The 17,799-nt window shown below is 40.8% G+C and overlaps 3 protein-coding genes across 3 annotated transcripts in view; 1 reads left to right on the forward strand and 2 right to left on the reverse strand.

The window, feature by feature from the left end:
• Positions 1–2,742, reverse strand: part of gucy1b1 (guanylate cyclase 1 soluble subunit beta 1) — a 102,442-nt gene extending 99,700 nt beyond the window's left edge. The window contains exons 1-3 of the mRNA XM_079863643.1: positions 2,593–2,742; positions 2,020–2,093; positions 820–920 (exon numbers count right to left, since the gene is read on the reverse strand). Of these exons, the coding sequence (XP_079719769.1) occupies positions 820–920; positions 2,020–2,093; positions 2,593–2,595 (178 nt within the window). The 5' untranslated portion in view covers positions 2,596–2,742. The remainder of the gene's footprint in view (positions 1–819; positions 921–2,019; positions 2,094–2,592) is intronic.
• The window catches only part of LOC307153899 (uncharacterized protein), a 226,227-nt gene that overhangs the window by 89,909 nt on the left and 118,519 nt on the right, over positions 1–17,799 (forward strand). The window lies entirely within an intron of this gene.
• gucy1a1 (guanylate cyclase 1 soluble subunit alpha 1) lies at positions 3,833–17,377 on the reverse strand. The gene is made up of 8 exons (XM_079864570.1): positions 16,811–17,377; positions 16,549–16,607; positions 16,056–16,144; positions 15,255–15,970; positions 13,031–13,516; positions 11,923–12,066; positions 11,087–11,241; positions 3,833–6,206 (listed from the first exon to the last, which is right to left on the reverse strand). Exons 1-8 carry the CDS (start codon positions 17,042–17,044, stop codon positions 6,035–6,037), a joined length of 2,055 nt encoding a protein of 684 aa, XP_079720696.1. The 5' UTR covers positions 17,045–17,377; the 3' UTR covers positions 3,833–6,034.

Here is a 17,799-nt window from a genome sequence, read left to right on the forward strand (position 1 = left end):
CGCCCCGAGATGAGACACTGGACCTGGCAGGTGAAGGCAGAGAAAAGGCGAAGCCCGTCTCTAAAACCCGTCTGCCAGATCCATTTGCGAACCTTGTGACTCGAGCCGCCGCTCTGCCTCGGCAGAAGCGGAACGCGAGCCGCGAGGAACGCGAGCCGAGGCGCCCTCCTCAAAGAGCGACCGGCGGGACTCGGGAGCACAGCGTTCTCACAGCTTATATTCAGTCCCCTCGAGGGCTGATTGAGCGTGCTGTGCTCCCAAACGAACAGCACACAATATGTGTATCCCCACCCGTGATTTGTAGATAGGTAGGGATGAACACCCTATTGAAATGCTGTTTGTTCGCCATTATAAAGTTTTTGTTTTTTTTATATAGTATATATATATATATATATATATATATATGGGTGAAAACTCCTGCCTAGCAAATTCTAAGACAGACAAAAAAACACCAGGGACATAGATTCACACAGAGCGCTGCTGAAGTAACAAAAGCTGTCTCGCTTGTGATTCAGGGGTGCTTTATAGTTTCCTGGTTGATGACGTCACCCGCCTACTACGTTCCGTCTCGCCATTGGACTGATTTCATTCATGCTTCAGACACACTACGCTGGAGGCGTTCCCACTGCGATTACACGCAGCGGTAGTCCCTGAAGGGGAACACCAGTTAATCATGATGTTGTTCTGCATCAACCTGTGAACTGATAGAATGAATCACATCTGTTTAAATAACACTTAAAAATGATATATTTAATTAATTGATTTAAGTTTTTTGCAAATGATTATCTGTATCCTTCCAAAAAAAAAAAAAAAACATACTCAGTACTTTGCTTGCAGCAGCCACAAGGTCATATGTTTTGGCATCTTCATAGATAATTCTGACCAGAAACTGTCCTTCTACATCAACCTGCGCCTCTCTCCTGAAAAAAAAAAAAAAAAAACCTAATATGAAAGATTAAGAACATCAAGCAATTACTATTACATTATCAAATTAACAAAAAACGTGATGACGTAATGCGTGGCGCATCTCAGAGATGGTACGAGACGGGCATTTGTGGTTAAAAAGTTTTTTTTTGTTTTTTTTTAAGACCCTTATTCAGATAAGACCCTTATTTCTCGACTGGGATCGTGTCGAGCCTTTGAAGCTACATTGAGACTGACATTTGGACCTTCAAACTGTTGATTGAAATTGAAGTCCATTATATGGAGAAAAATCCTGGAATGTTTTCTTCAGAAACCTTAATTTCTTTTTGACTGAAGAAAGAAAGACATGGACATCTTGGATGACATGGGGGTGAGTAAATTATCAGGAAATTTTTATTTGAAAGTGAATCCTTTAAAGTTGCCAGAACATTGAGTGAGACTCAAGCTCACGACTTGAGCCTAAACAGACTCTAAAACATATGTTTACATTAAGCACAGCTGTGACTTGACAAGAATGCTCTTAAAAGTCATGTCAAAGAGCTGGAGTAAGTTAAAATAAAGCTGAACTATTTGTGCAAGAGGAAAAAGTTGTACGCATGTGACCTCACCCCACGACATGGTATGCGTGACTTCTCAAGCTCTGAGTCTGAATTAATGAAAAAGTGCATCTGGTAGTAAAGGCTGGGCTATCACAACATCCTGAGCTATTGATATAAAACAGTGGTTCTCAACTCCAGTCCTCGGGACCCGTTGCTCTGCACATTTTGTATGTCTCTCTTATCTGACACACTCAGTTCAGTTCACGGAGTCTCTCTTAACGAGCTGATGATCTGATTCAGGTGTGTTAAATAAGGGAGACATACAAAATGTGCAGAGCAGCGGGTCCCGAGGACTGGAGTTGAGAACCACTGATATAAAACATTTATTTGGAAATGCAACTACTTTTTCCCCTATTTAGGTATTGAGGAAAAAGTGCTGAGAAAAAAATAGCAATTGTTGAAATGTTATTTAATTTCAGTAGCTTTAGATTTCAATAAAAAAAAATTTTTGCCAGTGTCATTGTCACATTGATGTAATATATACATTTTAACTCACTTGATGTCCTCCCACACATCTGGACCATAATTTCTCAGCACCAGAAGTTCCAGTGCGTGGTTCACAAAACCGTACTGCCAAAAGAGAGATATACAAATGTGAAATAAAAATACAAATATACAAATATAAAATGTCTTTATCGGTGACTATACACATAATAATGCATTAATGCAATTAATGCATTCTTCTGCCATTTGTATATATATATATATATATATATATATATATATATATATATATATATATATATAGCAGAGGAATGCATAATTTGCTTTCTTATTGTTTACCAATTCAGCCATCTATTCAAATATGATGTAGTGCTTTTTGTGCGTAAATCAAAACATGAGATGTTATGTGGTTTCCTGCATAGGTTACATTTTACCACACAATGAGGCAATACAATAATTATTCACCTATAATAATACAGAATTACATATTTGAGTAATGCCTTATTTCCATCGCTTTTACACAGCCGATGATACTGTAAACGACAGAGCAAATATTTAGGCTACGTGAATAGTGGCAAGAAAATAAATACAACACAAGTACAAACGCATTCATATTGCTACATACCATTTTTCGATTAATTCGCCAATCCCTTTTCTGATAGATTAAATCACTAAACACCAGAACTGACAAACCGTACAGCTGTTACGGTTGAAACCACCATTCCTGAAACGAGCTCATTGTTATTGACAGAGGATGTAGCCAACGGGAGCGCGGGGATGCAAAGAGTACGCACAGCTGGCTCTCGCTATTTGCATTTCGCTAGGTCCCGGATTCAGGAATTATAAAACGTTGAAGGATTGTCTTATGAATATTGATTACGCAACATGACGTTTGTCCAGAAGACCTACCTATTGGCTGAGAGATAGACGTTAGTAGGAGGGCGCTAATAAACTGGCGAATCAACGATTCTTACTATGGTTGAAGGCCTGGCAAATAAATATTAATTAGGTCACGTCTTGTACGCTCCGGGTAAGTTACCAAGCAACTCCAGCATGACCTTATTAATATTCATCGACCAAGTGCAAGTGCAATGCAAAGGAGATATTATCATTGGAGTTACTTAGAAAGATCGTAAGATTATTATTAATCGAAATACTTTTTTCCCCCCTTTTTTATCAAATTAAGAAAGAGCTTTTATAATTTTTTATAGTTTTATAGTTACAATTTTTACAGTCTGGTCGATAGTCATCATATAAAATGGCAAGATATACAATTTCTCTAATTTTCTCTAATTAAGTGCGAGCAAAAGCAAATCATTTGAACCTGAATGTGTCAATTTTGGGTTTTGTTGGCCTGTTCTGAGACATTTACTGAAGCTAACCTTGGTGCATTCCAGTATATAAAATGCTGCAATTATAATTCTTATAAATGTTATGTTATATTTCAGGAAAAATACATTTTATGTTATATAACAGTTTAATCGATTGTAATATGTATAATAGTGATGAATGTAAAGAAGCAAAATTAAATAAAATAAAAAAATATGATTGTGTGAAATGGTAGCCACAGACAGGATTATCCCTGCATTTCTGTGTTGTACACCTGATATAGGCCTACCACCACATTACTTTTTATAAAGCATGGATTTTAGGAAATACCCCATGACCCATGTTCTGTTCAAAAATGTTAAGACAATGTTAAGAGGCCGCAGAATTTAGGATAATGCAACAGTGTTATCTTTTATGTGGTCTCTCTTTCACTCGTTTCATGGAAAGAGCAGGTTGCATTGAAACATCAACAACAAACCAAACTTTCAATAAAGCATGTTTATTACAGATCTATAACAATACAAAAGAAATGTCACAACGTTTAGTTCAAGAATGATTGTGGATGGGCTCTGCTGAGGTGATGCTTTACTGTGTGCTTTTCTTCCCCTTTACTGTGTACTACAATGACGTGCTCTATTCAGATTATTGAAATGATACTTGCTGTCCTTAAACTATAAATGATTCACTCTCTTGACTCTATAGCGTTTAAAGAAATCAATCATTATAGATACAAATGTGGATGACATTCTTTGCTTTTTAAATTTTTGGTATAGTTAGGAAGTCAAAATAAATGAATTACTTTATTAAAACAGTCCAGCCGATCAAAATCACAGGACTCATACTTAAAGGGTTAGTTCACCCAAAAATTTTAATTCTGTCATTAATTACTCACCCTTATGTTGTTCCAACCCCGTAAGACTTTCGTTCATCTTCGGAACAGCGCTTCTGGGTTGTACGTCAGAACGTAAGCTCACTATTGGCCAACGCTGCTCATGTGTGTGATGCGTGTGATGCTGGCCAATAGTGAACTTATGCAGTGTTCGAACTATACCATGTCTTTTGGGGGAGCCCACTTTTGTTGATGTTTTTTTTTCAACTGGGGGGGGGGGGGGGGGGGGTATTGGTTATGCACGTGCCATACGAGGATGGGAAGTTCGAATCATTTTACTGACTCTCTTGTTCGATCTCGTTCATCAAAATGAAAGAATCTTTTTTCGAGCCATTTCGTTCATCTAAGGGGCAAATGTTATACTTTTAACAGGCAAATTCCCCGAACACATCCACCTATACGCAATCTTGATTATATTCTGAATTAAGAAATCATTATAATGCAGTCAAAAATAATTTACAAGGAACATAAATAATTATTTTACCTTCAGAGTCTTTCGCTCATCTGTCACGTGACAGACGCAAATATGAACGTTCATGAACGACAGATATATAACAGCTACAAGTCACAAGTGTATGCACTACTTGCTTTATGCAAGCACTATATAGGATAAATCACTATACAGGATTTACCCTATTATACTTTATCGACCCGATTTGATAGGTCAAACAGCAAACATCCACCAACAAATAGTCTATAAATAGGCTGTCTTTGAGTTCACATGAACAACGGTTAAATTATTCGTCGGGCTACAGAAGAATACCATAATTCCTCCGTTCAATTAGGCCTAAGACATCGAGAGTCACGCAGACCTATAACAACCCAGACACAACACATTTTGGGAATAACATGCCTTACCTTAACACAGAATGGATTTCAAGGACTTCGCGCGCAGATCAATGGCCTTGTTTTTATTTTTTTCGACGAATCTGTTAGTTAACATGAGTGGAATTTGCACCGCAGCGCCACCACACCTTGCTCATGACAAGAATAGCATGCATAGTTATCTTTACTGAAGTGAATTACCGGTAGGTTTAAATCGCCGTCCTGCATGAATGAATGATATTTTTGCTATTTTACACATAATAATCCACGATGATCACATTACACAAAACTGAAATTGCACGTCAAAATAACACATTGTCAATATTTTTTGAGACCCCCCAAAATTTCACAAATCACGTTTTTAGGGGAGCCCATGTCTTATTAAGGGGAGCCGAGCTCCCCCTAGCTCCCCCGTAGTTCGCACCCTGAGCCTATGATCTGACGTACAACCCAGAAGTGCTGCACTGTTACACTATGTGAACTCACTCAGAGGCCCACTCAGAAGAAAATGAATAGTTGAATAAAGTCGTTATTTTAGGGGGGGTTTTCGCACAAAAAGTATTCTCGTTGCTTGATAAACTTAAGGTTGAGCCACTGTAGTCACTTGGACTATTTTAACGATGCCTTTACTCACTTTTCTGGGATGGCAGATATTGATTACCTAGCAGCCTATGAAGGAGTGAGCCAGCTCTCAGATTTCATCAAAAATATCTTAATTTGTGTTCCGAAGATGAATGAAAGTCTTACAAGGTTGGAACAACATGAGAGTGAGTAATTACTGACAGAGTTTTCATTTTTGGGTGAACTAACCCTTTAACGCCACTGTGAAGAAAAACACAGTGCTCAATGAAACCCTTCTAATGAGTGTTATTCGATAGTTTTTTGGCAACATTCAACAGTTGGATGATAAACTACCTCTGGCTCAACTAAAATGATACACAGAGTGACAGGCAGTTTTACTGTTTCCACTGTAACCACTGTTTCCACTGTTTCCAGCATTCGTTGTCTGAGAGATTTTGTGTTTTCATCCACTGGGCTGAGTTTCCTCTGCAGCACAGCCTCTGGAAGCAGCACTTATCTTTTGATCACGAGCCTGGAGAAAGTAACAAACTCCAGGGACGTCAGTGGGGAAGTTGGGCGGAAGATCCTCTCTTCTCCGGGGGATGAGAATGAACTCTGGACAATCTTTTAACAATCTGAAATGAGAGAGAAGTAAAAAAATTGTCCTAAAGCCCACTTGCAGGTATACAAGTAAAAATCAGCTGTAACAGAGTGAAATATGACGAAAATACTTTTGTTTTGTTTTGTTTTGGCTCAGCCAGAAATGATAGTCTTGTAACAAAGATAGTCTTGTTATTCTTTCTTAAACATAAAAAAACACAGATCCATTTGATGGAATGTTCCTGGTCTTCGTTTATGTAAAACTAATATAGTTGCTGACACTTCATTGTACAATAAATAACGTCTCGGTTACGTATGGTAACCCTCGTTCCCAGAGGAGGGAACGGAGACGTACGTCAGAAGTGATTCTGACGAATGGGGATCTCGCTCGAGAGCCTATCTACTTCGAGTGTAACTAAACGAGCCAATGCACATTGGCATGCGATAATTGCACCAGATGTTGTGCATCGTGGCGCGAGCATATAATGAGCGGCAGGTGCATCACATCCTTGTTTTCTGCTACGGGGCCGGACTTGTGACCTGTGGCAAGGGGACGTACGTCTCCGTGACCGCAGTGTTGGGCAGAAAGTAGGAGCTCTAAGCAGAGAAGGTCAGTCACTGCTGTTCCGCAAGACCCAATCAGTGTGACTTATTGGATAACGCTGGGAAAGCGTGCCCTTGGGGAAGGGAACACTGCGGGAGCCACATCCTACCTCGGAGGGAGGCACTATGACGGTTACACATATGGACTAGCCAAGCAGGGTAGTACAACATATGGCAGTCTCTGGGGTGGTTCCAGCCTAGTTATAGGGGGGAAAGAACACCAGCAGAGATGACAGAGCGGGCTCTGTCGAGGAAAAGGCACAGGCTCGTCCGCAGAGGAGCTGGGTCTAGGGCTGCCTGGGTCTGCCTCCTCCGAAGGCAGCGCTTGCAGGTTCACTACCTGGTCCCTGAAGGGAGTGGTAGGAACCTTGGGCACGTATCCAGGCCGGGGTCTCAGGACAACGTGAGAGTTAGCCGGCCCGAATTCTGGGCACGATTCGTTGACTGAAAATGCTTGCAGGTCCCCTACCCTCTTGATGGAAGCCAGAGCAGTCAGGAGCACTGTCTTTAGTGACAGGATCTTTAACTCAGCTGACTTCAGTGGTTCGAAGGGAGGTCTCTGCAGTGCGCTGAGCCCAGGGGGGGGGGGGGGGGGGGATTCAGTTTCATCGCTCCCCTCAGGAACCTGACGATAAGGTCATGCTTTCCCAATGACTTACCTTCAACTGCATCGTGATGTGCAGCGATAGCGGCAACATACACTTTGAGGGTGGAGGGAGACAGCCTTTGCCCCAACCCATCTTGCAGGAAAGAAAGCACGACTCTGATCGGACATCCTCGGGGGAAGAACACCATTCAACGAACAGGTTCCACTTCAGTGCATAGAGGCGCCTCGTTGAGGGGGCTCTAGCAGAAGTGATGGTGTCTACCACCGCCTGGGGTAGGTCACCTAGAACCTCCGCGTCCCGTCCAGGGACCATACATGGAGTTTCCAGAGATCTGGACGCAGGTGCCATTGAGTGCCCCGTCTCAGAGAAAGCAGGTCCTTCCTCAGAGGAATAGGCCAAGGAGGGGCTGTTGCAAGGAGCATAAGTTCTGGGAACCAGGTCCTGTTGGGCCAATACGGCGCAAATAACAAGACTTGCTCCTCGTCCTCCCTGACTTTGCACAGTGTTTGTGCAAGAAGGCTCACTGGGGGAAAAGCAAACTTGCGTAGGCCCCGGGACCAGCTGTGCGCCAGTGCATCCATCCCGAGGGTCCCCTCGGTCAGGGAATAAAGCAACTCCCAATGGGTCGAGTATGGAGAGGCAAACAGATCTATCTGAGCGGCTCCGAAGAAGTCCCATATCAGCTGGACCACCTGGGGATGGAGACGCCACTCTCCTGGAAGCGTAAGCTGTCATGAGAGCTCGTCGGCTGCAAGATTGAGCATGCCAGTGATGTGAATGGCAAGAAGCGACCTCAGATGCTTTTGACTCCATAGGAGGAGATGGCGGGCGAGTTGCAACATGCGGCGGGAATGCAGACCAACTTGATGGTTGATGTACGCAATTGTTGCAGTGCTATCCTTACGGACAAGTACGTGCTTGCCATGTAGCGGCCCTTTGAGCATGGGGCCCTCACATCCCTGGCATGTGGCCCACCGCACAGCGTATTGTGAGCAACTCGAGGCAATTGATTTGCCATTGCAGTTGAGGCCCCGTTCACAGACCTGAAACTGCATGCCCGTTGTATGTACCTGCCCGTAGAAATGAAGGGTCCGACCACGGGCTGAGAGTTTGGCGACAGTGCGGGGTGACGTGCACCCGATACATGCTGCTCTGCCACGCCCATCTCGGGACTCGGCCGTGAAGCCAGTGCTGAAGCGGTCTCATATGAAGCAATCCGAGCGGCATTACTGCGACTGCAGATGCCATATGCCCCAGGAGCCTCTGAAAAAGTTTCAGTGGGACCGCTGTCCAACGTCGCACAGCCATTGAAGAGGAGTGGACCAACATTCCAAAGGCCACAATCAACAACCTGATCAACTCTATGCGAAGGAGATGTGTTGCACTGCGTGAGGCAAATGGTGGTCACACCAGATACTGACTGGTTTTCGAACCCCCCCCCCCCCCCCCCCCCCAGAGCGGCTGACTCTGGTTCTCAGGGCTGCTGAGACAGGTGGCGCCGTCTTCCTGCGAAAGCTCGACCTCACAGTAGAGCTAGCTGTGACAGTTTTTTATTTTTAATTATATTATTTTACTGACACCCTTGACTAGCCATATTGGCGCCAAAATGCTTCCACACTGACCAAGTTTTACACACACATCCAGGCAGGCATGGGGGCGGGGCAAGGCGATTTCGCGTTGCACTGCGCCCCCAGAGTAGCCCGGGAAAGTGTGGCTGTCAAATCTGAATCTGATTCAGCATGAGCACACACACCATTACAGTGGGAACTCAGTATCATCTTCATTTCCAGAGCGTAACAGCCCTCTCTCAGATGCAGCGATCGTCATCTAATCTTCCCCTGGAGCCCCGAATGAAATGCTTGGTCCCTCATGAGAAGCACCAGTAATCCCATCCGAAAGCTGTCAAACATGATGGCACACGGCACGCTGAGCGCTCAAGCCCTCATGAGAAAAGCAAGATGAATAACGTGCCGACGTGGTCATGTTCTCGTTAGAGAGCATAAACCACCCACAAACGCAGTCTCAGCATGTTTGCAATGGAAAGGGGAGATGAACAACGTGCCAACGTGGTCATGCTCTCATCAGAGAACATGAACCACCTACAAACGCAGTCACGCTGTGATTGTGGCCGTCATATGAGGATAGGAAACGACCGCATCCAGAAACACACGGTTTGAATGACGTCTTGAAAAAGTTGCAGTGTCGAACAGTGTATGCTCTTTCAGGAAACTGCTCTCTCTGGTGCTGAAGCACCCAGGGATGACCGCGGCTACACAAACAGGATGATAGTGCAAGCCTGATGTGAGCCCTCACATTCTCATTGAAGGCACAACATTCTGAGCTGTGAAAACAGCTGTTTTGCTCTCTGTGAGATTGCGGCCAGCGCTGTCTGTGCTGTAACACCAACACCAGCTTGAAGAGGCGTTCTCTTGAAGAAGCAGACTCGTCTTTTGAAGTTAACCCTTTCACACGCAAGTTTAAAATATTCTGGCTGACCCCCCAGCGTGAGTTTTTCAAGGTGACCGTTATTTAGAACTTGTCACTTTATGGTTTCCATGGTGACGCGTCATTGCTTGTCACGTGACATACCGCAGCAACAACAGCGCTGAATGAATGATGAGCTGCTTTTATGTCAGTTTTCCTTTTTAATTCAAAATATTCACACATTTGTTAGCTATTGGATGAAATATCTGATATTCCGATTGTCAAATATATGCAAGTGGAAGTGTTTTGTTGTTTAAACACCTTTATAACGATCGCGTTAGTTGAGCTGTATGCACGATGGGCGCCGCCATGTTAGTTTGTACCGCAGACGCAGTTCAGAGAATCGGATCTGTTGGATTTATTTACAACACGTGAATTCATCCACTTCTCCTGAAATACATAAAAGTAAGTGGCTGGTGAACTGGGAGAAGAATAGAGTAAACTTTAAAGTTACTTACACAATGTGTATCTGAATAAAACGTAATTATAATGGAAATGATTATTATTGCCTCTTCCATAGACATAAGTGTGTATTTTACAAACTCTAAATGTATTGTTTTTTTAGTGCTTATGTGAATTTATATGTCTGAAACCTAAAATAAACATTATGTGGTTGAAAACACTGAAAAGTTGTGATATATGACAGCTCTGAACGCGCCTGTCTCTGGCTCAGCGCCAGCCAACGCGCGAAAGCACATTTGAATTTAGCAGTTGATCACGTGATGCACTGACTGTTCTAATCACACCGGTGTGATCGTACGCTCCAGGGACCAGCCTAGACTGATCACACCGGTGTGATCGTACGTGCGAAAGGGTTAAAACACTCTCAGATAAAAATTGCAGAGCAGGAACAGCATTCACCGCCTGGCTCTGAAGCGAAAGACAAATATGCGATGCACCTTCCGCTCATTAAATGCTTACGCCGCGATGCACAACAGATGGTGCAATTATCGCATGCCAATGTGCATTGGCTCGTTTAGTTACACTCGAAGTAGATAGGCTCTCGAGCGAGATCCCCATTCGTCAGAATCACTTCTTACGTATGTCATAGTGAGCTGACGAAGGGGAACTAGCTGTTGAGCTCATTTATGTGTACAAATCATTTTACTCCCACTTAAAGATTAAATATTTGTTTATATCTCAAAACTACAAGAGAATTAGAAACATGCTGATTCAAATATAATAATACAAAAAAGCAGGACAGTTGTCTCTGTTTATACCTGTATGTGGTGGGACTGACGTTAATCTTTCTTGGCAGGCTACAGGACTCAAACTTGTTGGCTAATGTGACATTATTGCCAAAAAGGCAGTAGCGGGGCATTTTAACACCAACCACACCTGCCAAAACCGAGCCAGAGTGGATCCCAATACGCATCTGAGAATAAAACAAAGCAAGCACTTTGTTAAAAATGAAAAAATAGTTTTGCTTCACATCTTTCTTCTCAAATATTCTTTTTTAAAATTCTTTATTTCAAACTATGTGTAATATTACTATTTCTGAGCCTCCTGACATCTCCTGATGTCTATTGTTTGCCAATACATTTCATGTTAAAACGATGAAAATACAGAACATTCAACCCAATCTTCAAACCAAACATAAATATTACTTTTCCCCAAGATCATTTGTTAAGATAAAAATGATCATATTTTTGTGTCTAAAGCAGCAGTATTCATGTTCTAATTCCAATTCTGATCAATTATTCTGGGTGACAATTGCACTGTTATGAATAATATGAACATACATATTTTTGGTCCTAAAATAGGATACATTAAATGTGACCTTTCAAAAATTATTTTCATTGTAGTGTGAGGGTGTTTGCACAAAAATGTACAAGCGTTCTGTGTAAATGAGTCATGCATCGATTTTATTCTACCATCGAACAACATTGTTTAATATCAGCAGTCTAGTAAAGGTTTGCATGACAAATGAGAGAAATTTAAATAAATGAATAAAAGAATAAAAGACAATAATAATTATATGGAACATTTTACTCATTACATATTATTCATGCTATAACTGTACACATAATTTGGAAAAACCTGATGAAACACTTACCTTGATGATCTCCCCCATGGGAGTTGTGACCTCATCCGACAATTCCATCATCTTCAGAGCCATGAGAGCAATCTGGACAGCATGGGTGGGACACTCTTTGTGTAATCCTCCAGCTACACAGTACGCATCGCCGATGGTTTCCACCTTGAACGCACAAATGAGGACATATGAAAGGTTATGAGAGCAGAGTGCTAAATATTTCATTACACACCTCTGAGTATATTCAAGGTTCATGGCTGCCGTAATATTCTGAATTGCCTCTCTTGTGACATTCATGTATAAGTTAAAACCAATTAACATAAACGTTGTGAATTTAGACAACAATTTTATTATGATAAATAAATTGTATTATATTATTGCATAATTATTATTAGATTAGGGATTAGGATTAGGTTAACTGACTATTTGATGTAATTTTGACCAAAAAATAAATGAAAAATCATCAGTTTCTAACAACGTGAAAGCAGAAGTTTCAGTGTTGAAAGTAAGCTATTTTGAAACCAGCTATAACAAACTAACTTTACGTTAACAAAATGGTACAATTTTGACAGCTTGAGAGACATTAATTCCCTGTTATTGCACATTCAGTATGGAGATGTTTGAGACACACATCATGAACCAGCTGAGATATGTTGGGAGAAGACAAGAGGGGAATCTATTTTAGGATATAGCTGTCTGTAAGAATGTAAGCAAAGCCAGACACTAAGCTAAACTTTTCCTCCACTGTCTTTTACAAGAAATTCATCTCTGCTGCATGTGTATGGGAAATTCTGCTACAGATTACATTAGCCAACCTCCCAGCACTTTATGAGCCTGCATGTCAGAAATTATGAAAAATGAAAAAGATTTCGGGTGAATGATTGTCTCAAAATCCCAAGGGCCCCTAGATAAACATATTTTACAATCTCCAAATAAAAAAAAACCAGCCCCTTTTTTGCTACTTTGAAGCTAAAAGACCAAAAAAAGGTTTAAATACACTATGCCAAAAAGATAGAACCAAAGGACAATTCATCCATGAAAAATTCCAACACTTATCAGTAGTGAGTAGCAGTGAAATGTTCTACATAGTATTATTTATTTGTTCGGACCAAAGTACAATATCACTCACCTTATAAACATCTAGCTCACCGCAGTGGTGATCAAACCTAGTGTAGAGCTCACTGAGCATGTTTACCACCTGCATGGGTGTACAACGTGAACAGGTTGCAGTGAAGCCCACAATATCTGAGAACAGCATGGTGACATGATCAAACTTTTTCGCCTGCACAGGAAGTCCCTGCCACAAACGCTGGGCGACGTTCCCTGGGAATATCGTGAAGAGCAGCTCTACTGTTCGCCTCTTTTCTTCTTCCAGGGCCTGGTGTGCCTGTTCCAGGGCAGCTTTGGCTTTGCCCAGTCGTTTTTTTAGTCCATCTTGGGCCTTGGTCTGCTCCCCAACCAGAACAACATCTCGTAGTGCATTGTGGATGGGAATGTCAGAGAGGTAGAGGCCTCGGCCTGTCAATTCCTCCAGCTTATCCACACACGGAGAACCGAGGAAGAGGAGAGCACTAATTTCTGACATGAAGATCATCTGTCCCTTCAGGTCCATATGCTAAAATGAGAGGGTTGGGAGGATGGGAATTAATTCAGAGGTTTGGACAAGTTTGCTATAAATGTGACCAATGTATATAAATATATTATGTTAATAAATATTTTATAATACATAATTTAATCGAGGCACTTTCATGGTTATTCTTCATGCGCACTATTTATGCATTTGCGAATTTGCATGAATTTGTACGATCTCATTCATACGATTTTATACAATCTGCTTAAAGGGTTATAGGTTAGGTTTAGATGTGTGCTTATGAATGGACTTTTACTTTTTCTAAAAAAATTTTTATTTTTTTGACAAAACAAATTGCAATAATTCATACGAATTCACCACCAATTTGCTAAATGTTTGCAATTTTCTCTTGAGAACAGGTTTAATATAATGTAATTTATCTTTATCTTGCTCAAAGGGATTTGATTTGCACTTAGTTTACACACTCTTTTGAAGTAAGCTCCTTAACGTCATCCTGACCCTACCACCTATCTAAGTTCATAGTTTTGTTTAGGAAAATGATTTATTTGCTGACTGATGTCGATTTATCTTATGTCAGTAGAATCTTATAGTGTACACTGGAAATATTCAATTTTTGTATTGTATACCCAAAAGATCTGACTTACAGTAGTGCCTACAAATTATGTTGGATATCAGTTTTTTTATGACCCTAGAAGTTCAATTAAACTATCAAAATACTTTAGATATGAGGGGAAAACAAAGCACAAAACTTGGTTAAGGTATTTATCTGAGAAAATGATTTGGCAAAAAAATTCAAACTACAGCTACAGGTTTTATTTGAATAATATTTAAATAAAGGGTGAAGATATACATTTTCCAAGGTCGGACATCACTTTTGGCTACTACTGTATATGAATTTTAGTTTTTGAAAAGACCCAAAGCATAATATTAACTGATATTTAGTCTGTGTAAATAAAATTAATGTGCCATTCAGTGCAGTATTTTTTTATAAAATAATAATATCTTCCTCTATTTTTCCCAAAAATTACCAAGGGGTAAAGCTGAAATGAATTCTGCTTGATATAGATAAATGTAACTAATAAAGGAAAGCACATTAGATTAAACATTATATGAAACATGGATGCAAAAACTATAATGCCTCTGTACCATCAACGTATATTACGTGTACTGTTTGTTTCTTAAACTAATCTAGATATGAGGTTGCTGTGCAATTCCTTTCATGTGATCAGGTAGATCTCATTAATTGTGCCTTTGAGGGGCCTTCTACGTCTTGACATTTGGTGCCATGTTCATTTCATCGTGGTACAGGACTTTATTGCATTGCCCTTATTATACTGATCATCTGCAACCTAAGAAACTGAGATTTGCCTATATAAATTTCCCCTCAACCACCTCATAAAAACTCATTTCAGATCAGCACGAAGATAAACCTATGAGTAAAAATCCTACTAATTAATTTGCACTGATTAGTTAAATCATGCTGTGCTTTTTAATTGTCTAATCACCATGAAACCCCCCTTTGATTCTTCTTATTCTTTGATGCATGTTGATGAGATACAATGACACATAGACCTTCAGAGGTTCACATTGTGAATACAAACTTGCATACATTGCATTCAAAGTTGCAAACATAAATGTTTTTCCACACTCTGTTTAGCTTGTCTTAGCTAAGCAATAAGCTTGACATTTTAGAAAGTCCCAGGTAAGCAATTTCACACATAACTGGTGGCCCACTGTTAGCATCAGCATAACAAAAAAATACCTTTCCAGGGCTGTCAGCAGAGCTCGCTCCATGATGTTTCAACCGTAGCATGAACTGGGTGTTAAGCATGGTCAAAATATCCTGGAAGCTGGCTCGTATCTCGGGTGACACAATGGCAAAGTGCTCATTGAAAACAGGTCTCCTTTGACCATCTCTGTATCGCCCAAGCCTCCTTCTCAAACCATCTCCAATCTGCATCAGGAGCATTTCCTGATCCAGGAGAATGTGGAAGGGAAAAGTAGAGTAGAGCAGCGAGAGAGGGATGTCTCCAGACGAGTGTGTCCTCATGGGACTTGGTGTGAGGCTCCTGCCATCTCTCACTACCACCGAGTACAGCAGATGGGGCTGATGACTGGCCTGTAGAGCACCACTGTCTTTACGCCCAACATCCATTCTGACCTCCACCCGTGTGCAGTAGAGCAAACACGCTGCCGCCTGGATGATACCCGAGAAGAAGAGCTCAGTGGTGGGGAGGGGGTTGAAGTAATAGACTGTCAGGAGTCCTGGATCTTTGTCCAGACAGAGGATGGACGCTTGGTGGATGTAACGCTGTACCTCAGGGGTGGGGAGTGTGCTTTGCTTTAAGAGAACATTAAAGCTGTTGAGAAAATCATGGAGAGCTCCCCCCACCACTCTGAGAATATGACCATCCTCCTCATAACAGTCCCGAAACACCTCCAGACCCAGAGAGATCTTTAGTGCATCCATGGGGATACCTTGGATTTCATGTAAAAAAATACAATTCATTAAAAATGTAAATAATATTAATGAATATATAAACATTTTAATGCCTCTTCTTACCTGTTTTAAGTGAGTAGTTTCTCATGACATCGGATAATTGTTCAGCATTGTCCAGTGTCTGAGATCCATCAGAACTGCATGCTACAGGGCTTTGGACACATATTAAAACATATAGTCAATAAATTAATATGTAGAATGAAACAAGGAGAACAACATCAGAGCACTTTTGAACTTTAGGCTGAACTAGTAAAATATAATAATATAATATAATATAATATAATATAATATAATATAATATAATATAATGTTATATAATAATTCACATTGACAACATTATAGACCATATCATTGAAAATATTGTATGGAATATAAACATAAAACAATGTGGAAAACAATAATGAAATAATTTGTCATAAGAATGAAAACAATATTCAAACAATCTCTACAACAGTAAATGGTCGACAAATTGTCAAAATTAAAAGTAGAATGATACAAGGACAATTTTATAATTCATGGTATAACATATTATAATGAAAGGGAAAAAACATCTTACCAACTCATGTCTATCTGCTGTTTCATAACTCTGAACAATGCATTTCGCAATTTCTCGAACTAAAAGAAAAAAATAACATTTTATATAGCATATAGCATATCATGTGTGCATTTGATATTGTATTATTAACTGTCGTTTGTCTGCCTTGCACATTTCTCTTTGCGCGCTTTGCAAGCAAAACGCAGAAATTAAACAGATTTTCCAATCCAACGTATAAGAATCTGCTGCAAAATATCATCAGGTGAATTAAACATGAATTTACCTCCGGGTACACCAGCTTTCGGATGCTCTCGCCCAGTGAATGCAGATTAACTTTGCTCCGGCTTATTTTGCGTTTAGGCAGAATGTTTGCGATATTACCCTGCACCTCTCTGGATACTGGCACAACATTCACCGCATTGCTTTCCTCAAAGTCCGCAGGTTCCTCATTTCCCACGGCCATAGAAAAGGGGCATTCACCCGAAATCTTAAGATCCTTCAGTTTAGCGCAAAACATTATTTGCAAAATAGTCCTCACCAAACATCCAGCAAAAATATCTACATTGTGAATATCCGACTGAGACCATTCATGCCCATCCGAATACAGGATAGAAGCATCCTAGGTGATGGAAAAATCTCAGCCCAGCAAGGAAATATATTTTGCCCGCACGCACACGTCTTCTCCAGTACCAAGCTATTTCAAACTTATCAGCAGCTATTCCGCCTGCATACAATATTCATAGTAAATTACAGGGGCAAATGATGAGCCAAGGATCATTAAGTATGGCCAATCACAAGCACTAGTGGAAACCTCCAGCTAGCCAATGGATGCACTGGCAGACAGAGCTCCTAAAAGATGTATAATACTCGTCTGGAGATGCGAGATGCTATGTACCATGCGCATTCAATTGATTGGCTGGTTATTTTAGAGTGTTTGCTCGATCCTCAGCTCATTTGATATGCTTTTAGCGACGTCTAGCAAATATTTAAATGTCACATACTGTATAGTTTAACCCTATCCGTTGGATTATTATGCAACATCACGTTTGATTTAATTCCAATAGGAAACGCTCTCAACATCTCGCACTTGGATCTGTGTCATGCATCATCTCAGAAACGAACAATTTGGACACATGCTCCGCTTTGGGCCACCCAGATGTCTGCCCAGTTTCTCGCCAACATAAATTGCCATGTTACTCATTACAGTCGCAAATAGATGTTATGTAAGTGTCTCAAGGCATTGCATTCTTTCATGGGTCCCTTTCCTTAACA

The sequence above is a fragment of the Squalius cephalus genome, assembly GCF_949319135.1.
Source record: "Squalius cephalus genome assembly, chromosome: 2".
Classification (NCBI taxonomy): domain Eukaryota; kingdom Metazoa; phylum Chordata; class Actinopteri; order Cypriniformes; family Leuciscidae; genus Squalius; species Squalius cephalus.

Excerpts from the sequence above, each read along its gene's own strand:
- gucy1a1 (XM_079864570.1), bottom strand. The coding sequence starts at position 17,044 with ATGTTTTGCGCTAAACTGAAGGATCTTAAGATTTCGGGTGAATGCCCC. Across the intron at positions 13,517-15,254 it reads CTGCTGACAGCCCTGGAAAG|CATATGGACCTGAAGGGACA; the intron begins GTATTTTTTTGT and ends CTCTCATTTTAG. Across the intron at positions 11,242-11,922 it reads CCATGGGGGAGATCATCAAG|ATGCGTATTGGGATCCACTC; the intron begins GTAAGTGTTTCA and ends TTTTATTCTCAG.